The sequence below is a fragment of the Capra hircus genome, chromosome 1 (genome assembly GCF_001704415.2).
Source record: "Capra hircus breed San Clemente chromosome 1, ASM170441v1, whole genome shotgun sequence".
Classification (NCBI taxonomy): Eukaryota; Metazoa; Chordata; class Mammalia; order Artiodactyla; family Bovidae; genus Capra; species Capra hircus.
Window position 1 is genome coordinate 141,768,866 of NC_030808.1, and position 10,996 is coordinate 141,779,861.

General features: G+C 51.1%; 1 protein-coding gene across 1 annotated transcript in view; it reads right to left on the bottom strand.

Annotated features, from left to right (window-relative positions):
* Positions 1-10,067, bottom strand: part of C2CD2 (C2 calcium dependent domain containing 2) — a 65,207-nt gene extending 55,140 nt beyond the window's left edge. The window contains exon 1 of the mRNA XM_018051681.1: positions 9,431-10,067. Coding sequence (XP_017907170.1) covers positions 9,431-9,703 — 273 coding nt within the window. The 5' untranslated portion in view covers positions 9,704-10,067. The remainder of the gene's footprint in view (positions 1-9,430) is intronic.

A 10,996-nucleotide genomic window follows, 5' to 3' on the forward strand; every position in this document is an offset into this window, starting at 1 on the left:
CAGCATTTGTTGTTCAGTGGCTCAGTCATGTCCGACCTCTTGTGATGCCATGAACTGCAGCACGCCCAGCTTCCCTGTCCTTCATCATTTCCCAGAGTTTGCTCACACTCGTGTCCATTAAGTCGGTGATGCCAACCAACCATCTCATCCTCTGTTGCCCCTTTCTCCTCCTGCCTTCAGTCCTTCCCAGGATCAAGGTCTGTTCCAATGAGCTGGCTCTTGGCATCAGGTGGCCAAAGTATTGGAGCTTCAGCATCAGTTCTTCCAATGAATATTCAGGGTTGATTTTCTTTAGGATTGACTGGTTTGATCCCCTTGCCATCCAAGGGACTTTCAAGGGTCTCTTCCAGCAGCACAATTTGAAAGCATCAATTCTTTGGTGCTCAGCCTTCTTTATGGTCCAACTCTCATATACATACATGACTACTGGAAAATCCATAGCTTTGACTAGATGGACCTTTGTCAGCAAGGTGATGTCTCTGCTTTTTAACACACTGTCTAGATCTGTCATAGCTTTCCTTCCAAGGAGCAAGTGTCTTTTAATTTCATGGCTGCAGTCATCATCTGCAGTGATTTTGTAGCCCAAGAATAATAAAATCTGTCACTGTTTCCATTTTCCCCTCATCTATTTGCCATGAAGTGATGGGACAAGATGCCACGATCTTAGTTTTTTGAATGTTGACTTTTAAGCCAGGATACTTGGAATGGTTTGCCATTCCTTTCTCCAACAGTATGAAAAGGAGTGTCAACATAGCCATGATTCTGAAGATAGAGGCAGAGAGATGTGTTAGATGAATATGTGCCATCCACACATATCTTTTCCTAGGTCTGTTCACTAAGAGGGTCTAGAAGCAATGAGGCCCCAGCACTAACGAACACCCCTGATGCCCAAATCTTGTATTCTAAATAATTCTTCAGTAAAAGGAATCAGAGCTGCTTGGAGAAGTGGTCAAATCCAGGGCCAGAGAAGAAGAAAATATAAGACCTTGCAGAACCATCAAGGAAATGCTAATTTGTGTGTGTGTGTGTGTGTGTGTGTGTGTGTGTGTGTGTGTGTGTGTGTAGGAACACAAAAGAGCTTCTAATGGCCCAAACAAGAACAGTTTAAACAACAAAACAAATAGTGATGGTACTGGATTCTAGGGGCTTCCCAAGTGGCACAGTGGTAAGAACCCACCTGCCAATCCAGGAGAGGCAACAGACTCAAGAGACGAAGTTTCAATCCCTGGGTTGGGAAGATTCCCTGGAGTAGGAATCGGCATTCCACACCAGTATTCTTGCCTGGAAAATACTATGGACTAGGAGCCTGGCAGGCTATAGTCGCTGGCGCTGCAAAGAGTTGGACATGACTGAGCACATCATGCTGGGTTGTAACCCATGGAATAAAGCAAATATCCATGAATACACACTTATGTAAATACTCAATAAAATGTATAGATGGAAGAGAAGTGTCAGCTCTCTCTTGCAACAGAATTCCAAGGAATAAACGCAGAAGGAAAGAGAGAAAAAGAGAAAATCAGCATTAGGCAAACTCCACAGAAGTGTCACAGACTAGATACGTGGATGCCAAAATCAGCGTGCAGAAGTGTGAAGAGTAACAGGATTTGTGCAGTCTCAAAGTACCTCCCCGAGCTATCTGTTAACTATAGGGAGAAAGGATAAGGGAGACATAAGATGTAAGAGGAGAAATGGGTGGAAATCACCTTAACACAGGGATCAAGGCCACAGTCCCCACTGGTAAGCCATGCTGATATCATAAACCCATGAAATAGTATACTCAAAGGGGCACATCCCTTCTGTGGTTTGTGGAACTGCAGCCCAATTGTGCAAAACACTGAAGTGAGGGATATTTGGCAAAACAGCAATCAATACTCTTCAGAGTTGTCAAGGTCATGATCAAAACAAGGGAAGACTGGGAAACTTACAGACTGCTGGAGACAAGCACAAAGCAACAACTCAACAAAGGTAGGACCTGAATGGGACCCTGGAACAAGAAAAGGACACTGGTGGAAGACAAGGGAAACCAAGCAGGGTCTTCAGTTTAGTTAAAATGTTTTGTTAATTTCTTATATTGTTACAATGCTAATATAATTGTACCATGAAATACGGTAACATTCTGCCAACGTTAATTTCTTATATTAGAATAACATTAATATCATTGTGTAGGTCAGGAAGCAATAGTTAGAACTGGACATGGAACAACAGACTGGTTCCAAATAGGAAAAGGAGTACGTCAAGGCTGTATATTGTCACCCTGCTTATTTAATTTATATGCAGAGTACACCATGAGAAACGCTGGGCTGGAAGAAGCACAAGCTGGAATCAGAATTGCCAGGAGAAATATCAATAACCTCAGATATGCAGATGACACCACGCTTATGGCAGAAAGTGAAGAGGAACTAAAAAGCCTCTTGTTGAAAGTGAAAGAGGAGAGTGAAAAAGTTGGCTTAAAGCTCAACATTCAGAAAACTGAGATCATGGCATCCAGTCCCATCACTTCATGGGAAATAGATGGGGCAACAGTGGAAACAGTGTCAGACTTTATTTTGGGGGGCTCCAAAACCACTGCGGATGGTGATTGCAGCCATGAAATGAAAAGATGCTTACTCCTTGGAAGGAAAGTTATGACCAACCTAGATAGCATATTCAAAAGCAGAGACATTACCTTGCAAACAAAGGTCCGTCTACTCAAGGCTATGGTTTTTCCAGTAGTCATGTATGGATGTGAGAGTTGGACTGTGAAGAAAGCTGAGTGCCAAAGAATTGATGCTTCTGAAATGAGGTGTTGGAGAAGACTCTTGAGAGTCTCTTGGACTGCAAGGAGATTCAACCAGTCCATTCTAAAGGAGATCAGTCCTGGGTGTTCTTTGGAAAGAATGATGCTAAAGCTGAAACTCCAGTACTTTGGCCATCTCATGTGAAGAGCTGACTCACTGGTAAAGACTCTGATGCTGGGAGGGATTGGGAGCAGGAGGAGAAGGGGATGACAAAGGATGAGATGGCTGGATGGCATCACCAACTCGATGGACGTGAGTTTGAGTGAACTCCAGGAGTTGGTGATGGACAGGGAGGCCTGGCGTGCTGTGATTCATGGGGTTGCAAAGAGTCAGACACGACTGAGCGGCTGAACTGAATATCATTGTACTATGAATTGGCACTGTGGTGAAGAATCCACCTACCAATGCAGCAGACACAGGTTTGATCCCTAATCTGGGAAGATTCCACGTGCTTCAAAGCAACTAAGCCCGTGGGCCACAACTATTGAGCCTGTTCTCCAGAGCCCGGACCCCTCAACTACTGAGCCTCCTTCGTACTGCAGCTCCTGAAGCCCGTGCTCCCTAGAGCCCATGTGCTGCAACTAGAGGGTAGCCCCAGCCCAGAGCAGCCAAAAATAAATTAAAAAATTTTAATCATAGTAACATTGTACCAATGTTAATTTTGTATACTGTTACAATGTGAATATCATTATACTATGAATTATACTAATATTGTACCAATGTTAATTTCTTACACTGTTACAATTTTAATGTTGTACTATGAACTATAGTAACACTGTACCAATGTTAATTTTTTATACTGTTACAATGTTAATATCATTGTACTATGAATTATAGTAACATTGTACCAATGTAATTTCTTGTTTCTGATTATTGCGGCCCTGTGTGGTGTTGGAGAAGACTCTTGAGAGTCCCTTGGACTGCAAGGAGAACCAACCAGTCCATTCTGAAGATCAGTCTGGGTGTTCTTTGGAAGGAATGATGCTAAAGCTGAAACTCCAGTACTTGGGCCACCTCACAAGAAGAGCTGACTCATTGGAAAAGACTCTGATGCTGGGAGGGATTGGGGGCAGGAGGAGAAGGGGATGACAGAGGATGAGATGGCTAGATGGCATCACTGACTTGATGGACGTGAGTCTGAGTGAACTCTGGGAGTTGGTGATGGAGAGGGAGGCCTGGCATGCTCCGATTCATGGGGTCGCAACGAGTCGGACACGACTGAGCGACTGAACTGAACTGAACTGAACTGACTGATGGTTATGTAGGCTGGATAAGGAAAGGATAGAGACTCAATTGTTTTTACAACTTTTGTCTAAATCTAGAAGCAGTAAACATTTTTAAAGTTTTTTTTTAAGGGGATGTTACAAGAAAGCAGCCCATCTTGACCCTATTGGCTAAAGGCTTCACACAGATCTCATCTCATCTGGACTAGATGCTGTTTCCCAGGCTGAACCCCAAGTTATCCTCTTCCAGGGATGAAGTACAGAGAGGTCAGGGCTTGCCCAAGGTCACACAGCCCCAGAGCTGCCTCCCAACCTAAGCAGAGAACACACAGCTCTTCAAGTAGCTCAAGAGGTCCCCTCCCTCCTCAACAACCCAGGGGGGCTGGCGGGAGTGGAAGTTAGCTTTGGCTGCATTTTAGTTGACATTAACACTACACCCACTCTTCCTTCCCCTGAATTCCCATGTTGCTGAGAGAATGGGTGAACACAAGGAACAACCTGAACTGGCATCTCTTCCTCGTTTCTACTGACAATCTGCAGAGTCATCAGTGAGCCTCCTTTAGGTCGATGCTTTAGAAGTGAAAACCAAAGCACATTAAACAGTTTGCCTGGCCCAGGCTTGGCCAGCTCCCAAGCAGGGGAGGCCTGAGTCCAGACAGGCCGAGGTACATCACCACCGTTTCTCCACTTCAGTGACAAGTTTCTAACAGGGGCTGTTATTCATGCCCTGAGACAGCTGAGCACTTGGCGTCGGGTGGGCTGCACCTGGATGGACAGAGCTCTGGCCTCCCTCACGATCCTGGGAGCTGATGAGGGCACCGGTGACCACACAGTGCTGCTGGGGTGGGAGTGGGCCAGCAGTCGCCAAAAAGTGGGGAGGAGGGATTTTTGTTCTGAGACCTGAAATACTGCTGTTGTTTTTCAGTCGCTCATTCACATCTGACTCTTTGCAACCCCATGGACTGCAGCACACCAGGCTCCCCTGTCCTTCAACATCTCCCAGAGTCTGCTCAAATCCAAGTCCATAGAGTCAGCAATGCTATCTAACCATCTCATCCTCTGCCACCCCCTCCTCCTATTGTTTTCAGTCTTTCCCAGCATCAGGGTCTTTTCTAGTGAGTCGGTTCTTCGCATCAGTTGGCCAAAGTATTGGAGCTTCAGCTTCAGCATCAGTACTGTCAATGAATATTCAGGGTTGATTTCTTTTAGGATTGACTGGTCTGATCTCCTTGCTGTCCCAGGGACTCTCAAGAATCTTCTCCAGCACCACAGTTCGAAAGCATCAGGACAAAGCCTGAATAAGTGTTGGGGACAGAAGGAATGCCCTGCGGGAAGACCCCACACAGGAAAGAACCCTGAATGTTTGAGCAACAGCAAGGAGAGCAATTTGACGGTCAGGTAAAGGATGACTGACTCAAGGTCACCTTCCCATTCTTACCAGCTGACCTCTTACACTGTGGGCACCATCGGTGCTCAAGGACCTTGAATTTTTGTGAGGAGCACTTGAAGGAAGCTCATTACAGAACAAGAAACCTCCAAGTCTTGTCACTTTGTTTACTCCTAAAATTGCTGCAGCTCATATACAAGTCAGAGCTATTAATACCATGTTTTAAGTTCACACGGCATCTTCTTCTTCTTTTTTTTTTATGAAGACCACAAATTGTCCTACAGTCTTGGTCATCTACATTTAGAACATTCCTCTGAAAAGAATCCTGGGGCAAAGGACTAAAGAAACAAACAGCTTCATGACCCTCTCCACCAGGGCCTGGGCCTACTCAAGAAACCCATTCCCAGACAAGTCCAGAACATGGTGCTTGCTCTCAGACCGCCGTTCCCCGCATGTAGTCCCGACAGCATCAGCCTTGGGAGGGGGCTCTATCCAGCCTGTGGGTAGGGGTCTCAGGACCATGGGCTCTGGCTTTCAGAGCTGGTGACCTGCTGTGGAAAGAGCAGCCCCAGAGTCAGCGGTGGGTGTCAAGGGTGTGGACTGCTGCTGAGGTGATGTCACCCCAAACAACTTTGTAAATATTCTCATAAATGCAAAGGGAAAACCTCCACTGTTGCCCTCAGATAACAGGGCATTAGTTCTCAGGTTGGTGACTGAACCAGTCCTGGGATCTTCCTATTCTCATGGACCGAGCTGCGATCAGAGCAGCTGATGTCAGGTGTTTGCAATGCCAGCATGGAGAGGTGTTGTTGGATGGGGGGACTTTGACTGACAGAATGCTGGCTGGCTTATGGACACTGTGTGTGTCCAGCAGCTTCTCTCTAGTGAAGAGCTAGCTTTGGGAACTTGTGAAACATACAGTAGGCTCCCTGTACCCCCGCTGACTCCCTGAGTCTGAAGTGGGGGAGGTGGCAGACATGTATATTCTTTCAAAGGTCTCTAGGCAATTTGCCAGTGTTCCCCAATACCAGGTATGTGCTGCCAGAGCAGCCATGCCCTCATCTATCTCTCCAACTCAGCTTCCTGTCTAATCATAAGGAGTAAGGGTCAAAACCCTGCAGGACCCCCTGATACAAGGAGCCTGCCCTGCCTCAGTCACTGGTCATCCAGGGTCAAAGGAGGCTCCACAAGTTACTAACCATCTTTAACTCCCTGGAGACAGGAGCCCCATTGTTGGGGATGACGTGTTAAACAATCATACCCTTTGATCCTTTCTTGCTGGACCTCAACTGAAGGAAATATTTGAGTCTCAAAGTCAAATTTGCTGCCCATGGGGGACCATGGACCCTTGCAGATGTAGATGAACCATGAAGACCCCTGGCCCTCGGTCTAGCTCAACACTGGCAAATCTCTCCAGTTCAAACTTCTCTGTCTCCCCTTTTGGAGAAGGAAGAGGTGCTGCTAGAAGGGTTTAGGGTTCCTTGCACTCCTAAGATACGAACTGGGGTAAAACAGGATGAGAGGAGTTGCTCCACTCAGGAGAGAACTCCACCTTGTACAGAAGATGCTGGAGATGACAGTTACTGCCAATCCCCCAGGGACAGAAGTGCTCTCCTCGTGGGCCAGGGCAAACAGACAACAGCACAGGGTGGGGGCAGGAGGGGGCCGCTAAGCTGGCTCGCTGCGCCGAATGTGGACTTGGAGTTGTCAACCCTAATCGGGGATTAGTGGGAATCAAGCTGAAGGGAGGACAGAGGGAGAGTCCCGCAGGGCTGGCTGCCAGGTCAGGACACCCACTAGGAAAACACCAGGGCCTGCTCACCCACTCTGTCATTAGTGCTGCAATCGGATGGCCCAGGACAGGGGAGGGGGTGTGCCAAGGCCATAGCAGCAGTTACCCAGATCCTATCAGCCTGCAGAACCTTCCATTTGAATTCAAATCAAGCAACACGTCCAGGTACCAGGGAGAGCAAAGTGACACACACACACACACACTGAGCCACCTGATACCACACTCAGACCCAACTGCTGTCAGAGAAGACTTAGAGCTGCCTTGAGCTTATACTCAGTACATCATTGCCCCTTCCAGGCAGGAGTTCTGGAAAAACTAGTGTCTAAGATTCTGCAGTGCGTGGTGAATAGCAGAGGACAGGCAAATAAGCGAAACCTCCCCCAACTCAAGCCCTCAGCCGAGGCCTCCACCCACACAGATGCAAGCGAGCAGGAAGAAAGGTCTTCATCCAAAACCTTCAGGTATTTTCTCCAGTTACTCAAAGGGCTGCCCACAAATTCCAGGGCAGAGATTTCCTCCTTTCTCAGCCCTCCAGGCACACAGATAATCTGGAAGCTTCCAATCAAGGCAATTGCAGGTTCTGAGCCAATCAGGAAATGTCAGGGAGCCAAGCAGAATGGTTTAAGCAGGACTGTCCCAGACTTACAAGAGGGAGGGTTGTGCCTCTGCCTGACTCTCTCAAGGGCCCCAGGGTGACAACAGGACCCTACAGATCAGATCAGAAAAGGCTGAGAGGCAGAATCAGTGGCCCACATCATGCCCCCGTCTCTTCCAGCCGAGACAAGACTTTCACCCGCTCACAACTCCAGCCTGCAGTGTACTCAGCCCCGGAACCCAGGCCCAGGACACCCGGGGTCAATGACAGCAGCTTCGTGGGGAAACAAATTTGTGTTTGCTTGTCCAGGTGAGGTCACGGGGCTTCAGGGTTCCCACAAGAAATGGGGTGGTTCCTCTGAAGAGCTGTCCAGTTCTCGCAGCGAGGTCACAGACTCCAGGCACCCAGGCAGTCGGAAGTCAAATGACCTTGAAGGCTTTTTGCATCCAAAAGGCATGGTTATTTTTTCCCAGAGTTCAGAACATAAGTCTTTTGGTGGATTTATGCTCATTCGCACTCAAAGCTTTTCTGTTTTTCAGGTCCATGGCTACATGAGTCAAGGCCACGGCACAAGAACCAGAGGGCTCGCCACGCAGTATTCTGAAGGCTGATAGTTTAGACACGCAGCATTTGCTGTTTCCAAAGCAAAAGGCCATGGGCTTCTCCACTAAGTTCCCAAGCAGGTGGAGGAGCGTGTACACCTGGGAGCAAGGAGCAAGGAGGACTGGCAAAGACTTACTGCCCCAGACTCACCAGGCCTTCATTCCTTCTATGGAATATTTAGAAACAGCAGACAAGAGGAGTGCATCATTAAACCAAGATGCCTTAAAAGTACCAATAAGCCACCCAGCCATTAACTAGACCAGGAACACAACCACAGGTGCCCAAGGCAACAGAGTTCAGACTAAGCCCCTAAGAGTTTTCAGGAAGTTCTCATTCAGAACACAGGTTCTGAGCCAATCAGGAAATGTCAGGGAGCCAGGCAGAATGGTTTAAGGAGGACTATCCCAACAGGCAGGTAGCTGGGTTCAAATCCCAGCTCTGCCACCCATGGGCTGTGTAACCTTAGGCAGGCTACTTAACCTCTCCAGGCCTCAGTTTCCCCCACCTCTAAAATGCTGAGGATGCCTTTGCTCCAGGAACTGTGAGGATTCAGAGACGATCATATGTACCTAAAGCCCCCAACACATGTCTGGCCAGTAGCTGGCCCTCAATGGTCACTAATTTTAAGTGCAAACCTTTGGGTTATACATTCTGGGTAAAATTCAGCTCCATAGATGGAAGCATATTTGGTTCAGAGTGATTCATAAATCAGGTGCAAAAGCGGTCCAGTGTCCAGGCGAATACGGGAAGCCACCTGGGACGCCGGCCAGGAAGGACAGGTAAGAGCCAGCGGGGAAGTGGCCCCTGAACAAGTCCCTCCAGCAGCCAGGCTGTCCCCCTGGCACACTTCAGGTCAGGCTAATGAGACCTAATCACTCCGCCTTCATTCCCCACCGAGGGTCCTCGGGCTCCACGGTCTTTCTAACTTTCAAGGATGCTCTGCCCCTTGAAGCAGTCAAGGGCTGTGGCGAGGCTCCAGGGACTAAGAGCCTGAAGACACCCCGTGATCACCGCGCCCGACCCCGCAGCACGGCCGCCCTCACAGAAACTCACCCCCTTCCGTTTGGCCTCATCGTTCAGGGCGGTCACCCAGGCGGCCTGCCACTGGCTCCTCCAGCTGTTCAGAGTCAGGATCCAGGCGAGCAGCGCATCCGACTCTGGGCGCTGGCAGTCGCCAGGCTCCGCCGCCCGCCTCCGGGAGCGGGGTCGCGCCCTGGCCAGCGCCCACTGCGCCAGGTACAGGCCCACCGTGCCCAGGGCCACGACGAAGAGAGCCACCAAGACCAGCCACTGGACCTCATCGAGCCACGAGCCCAGGCGGGACATGGTGATGGCGCATACCCGGCACGCCTCGCCCCAACTTCCCAGGCAGCCCCCGGCCGGGCGCACAGCCCGCGGGCGGCAAGCTCAGGACATCAGCTCGCCGCCGGCCGGGACTAGCGGGGGGCGGGACGGGGGCGCGGCGGGCGGATCAGGGCAGCTGGCGGTGCGGGCCCCGGGCGCCGAGAGGCCGGGCGGACGGCGTGAGCGGGAGGAAAAGCCGGCCGGCGCGCGACGGCCACGGCCCAGGACTGCGCCTCCAACCCCGCGCACCTGGCAGATAGAGACGCGGCCCGCGTTCCCGACTCGGGCGTCTGGGCTGTTCCCGGGCCGCGGCCAGCCGCGCTTCCTCCTGCGCGCGCCGCCCCAGGCGTCCCGCCCGCGGCCCAGTGGCGGCCGGAGAAGGCTTGGGCCGCGGGGCGGGGGAGGGGGCGCGGCCTGCGGGGCGGGGCCGGGCCGGGGGCGGGGCGGGGCCTGTGCCTCCCTTGTGCCTGGGTCGTCGCGCCCGTCCCCGCCCACGCCACCCGCCCGCCCGCCCTCTTAAAGGCCCGACGTCCGGCTCCGCTGTCGGCCCCGCCTCCGCCGCGGCCTCCGGCCTGGCCCGCCACGTGCGCGCGCCGCCCGCCCGCTTCGGGGCCTCCCCAGGGCGGCGGCAGCGCGGCGTCTTCCGGACCTGACCTGTGCACAGCGTGGCGACGCGAAAGCGCGGGACTTTCCAATTAGCCCGACGCCGAGGCTACAGTGGGGCGGTCTGGCTGGACTTCCATGAGCGTCTGTGCACACGTGTGTGCACGTGTGTGTGTGTGCATATGTGTGTGCGTGCGTGTGGAAGGGTGATTTCTAGGGTTGCGGTCTGCCCGCCAGCAGAATACCGAATCTGGTTTTCACATCCTTGGAAAGTCCCTGGAAACCCACCATTCGCACCCTGAAGTCTGGACCCTCCCTTGCAGAGCTGCCGTGATATCTCCCAGGAGCGTCAGAAAGAAGGCTCACTAAGAAGTTTGTGCGCATGGAAGCGTGTGACACCTCCTGGCGCCCCTCACCTGGCAGAGTCAGCCCCCATCATTAGGGAATGCCTCAAGGCAGTAGCCTGAGACTCTCAGAGTCCTAAAGACAAACCTGAACCCGTAAGATAGTGATTTGCTTGTCCTTCTGCAGTGGCTCAGAGGTTAAAGCGTCTGCCTGCAATGCAGGAGACCTGGGTTTGATCCCTGGGTTGGGAAGATCCCCTGGAGAAGGAAATGGCAACCCACTCCAGTATTCTTGCCTGGAGAATCGCATGGACACAGGAGCCTGGTG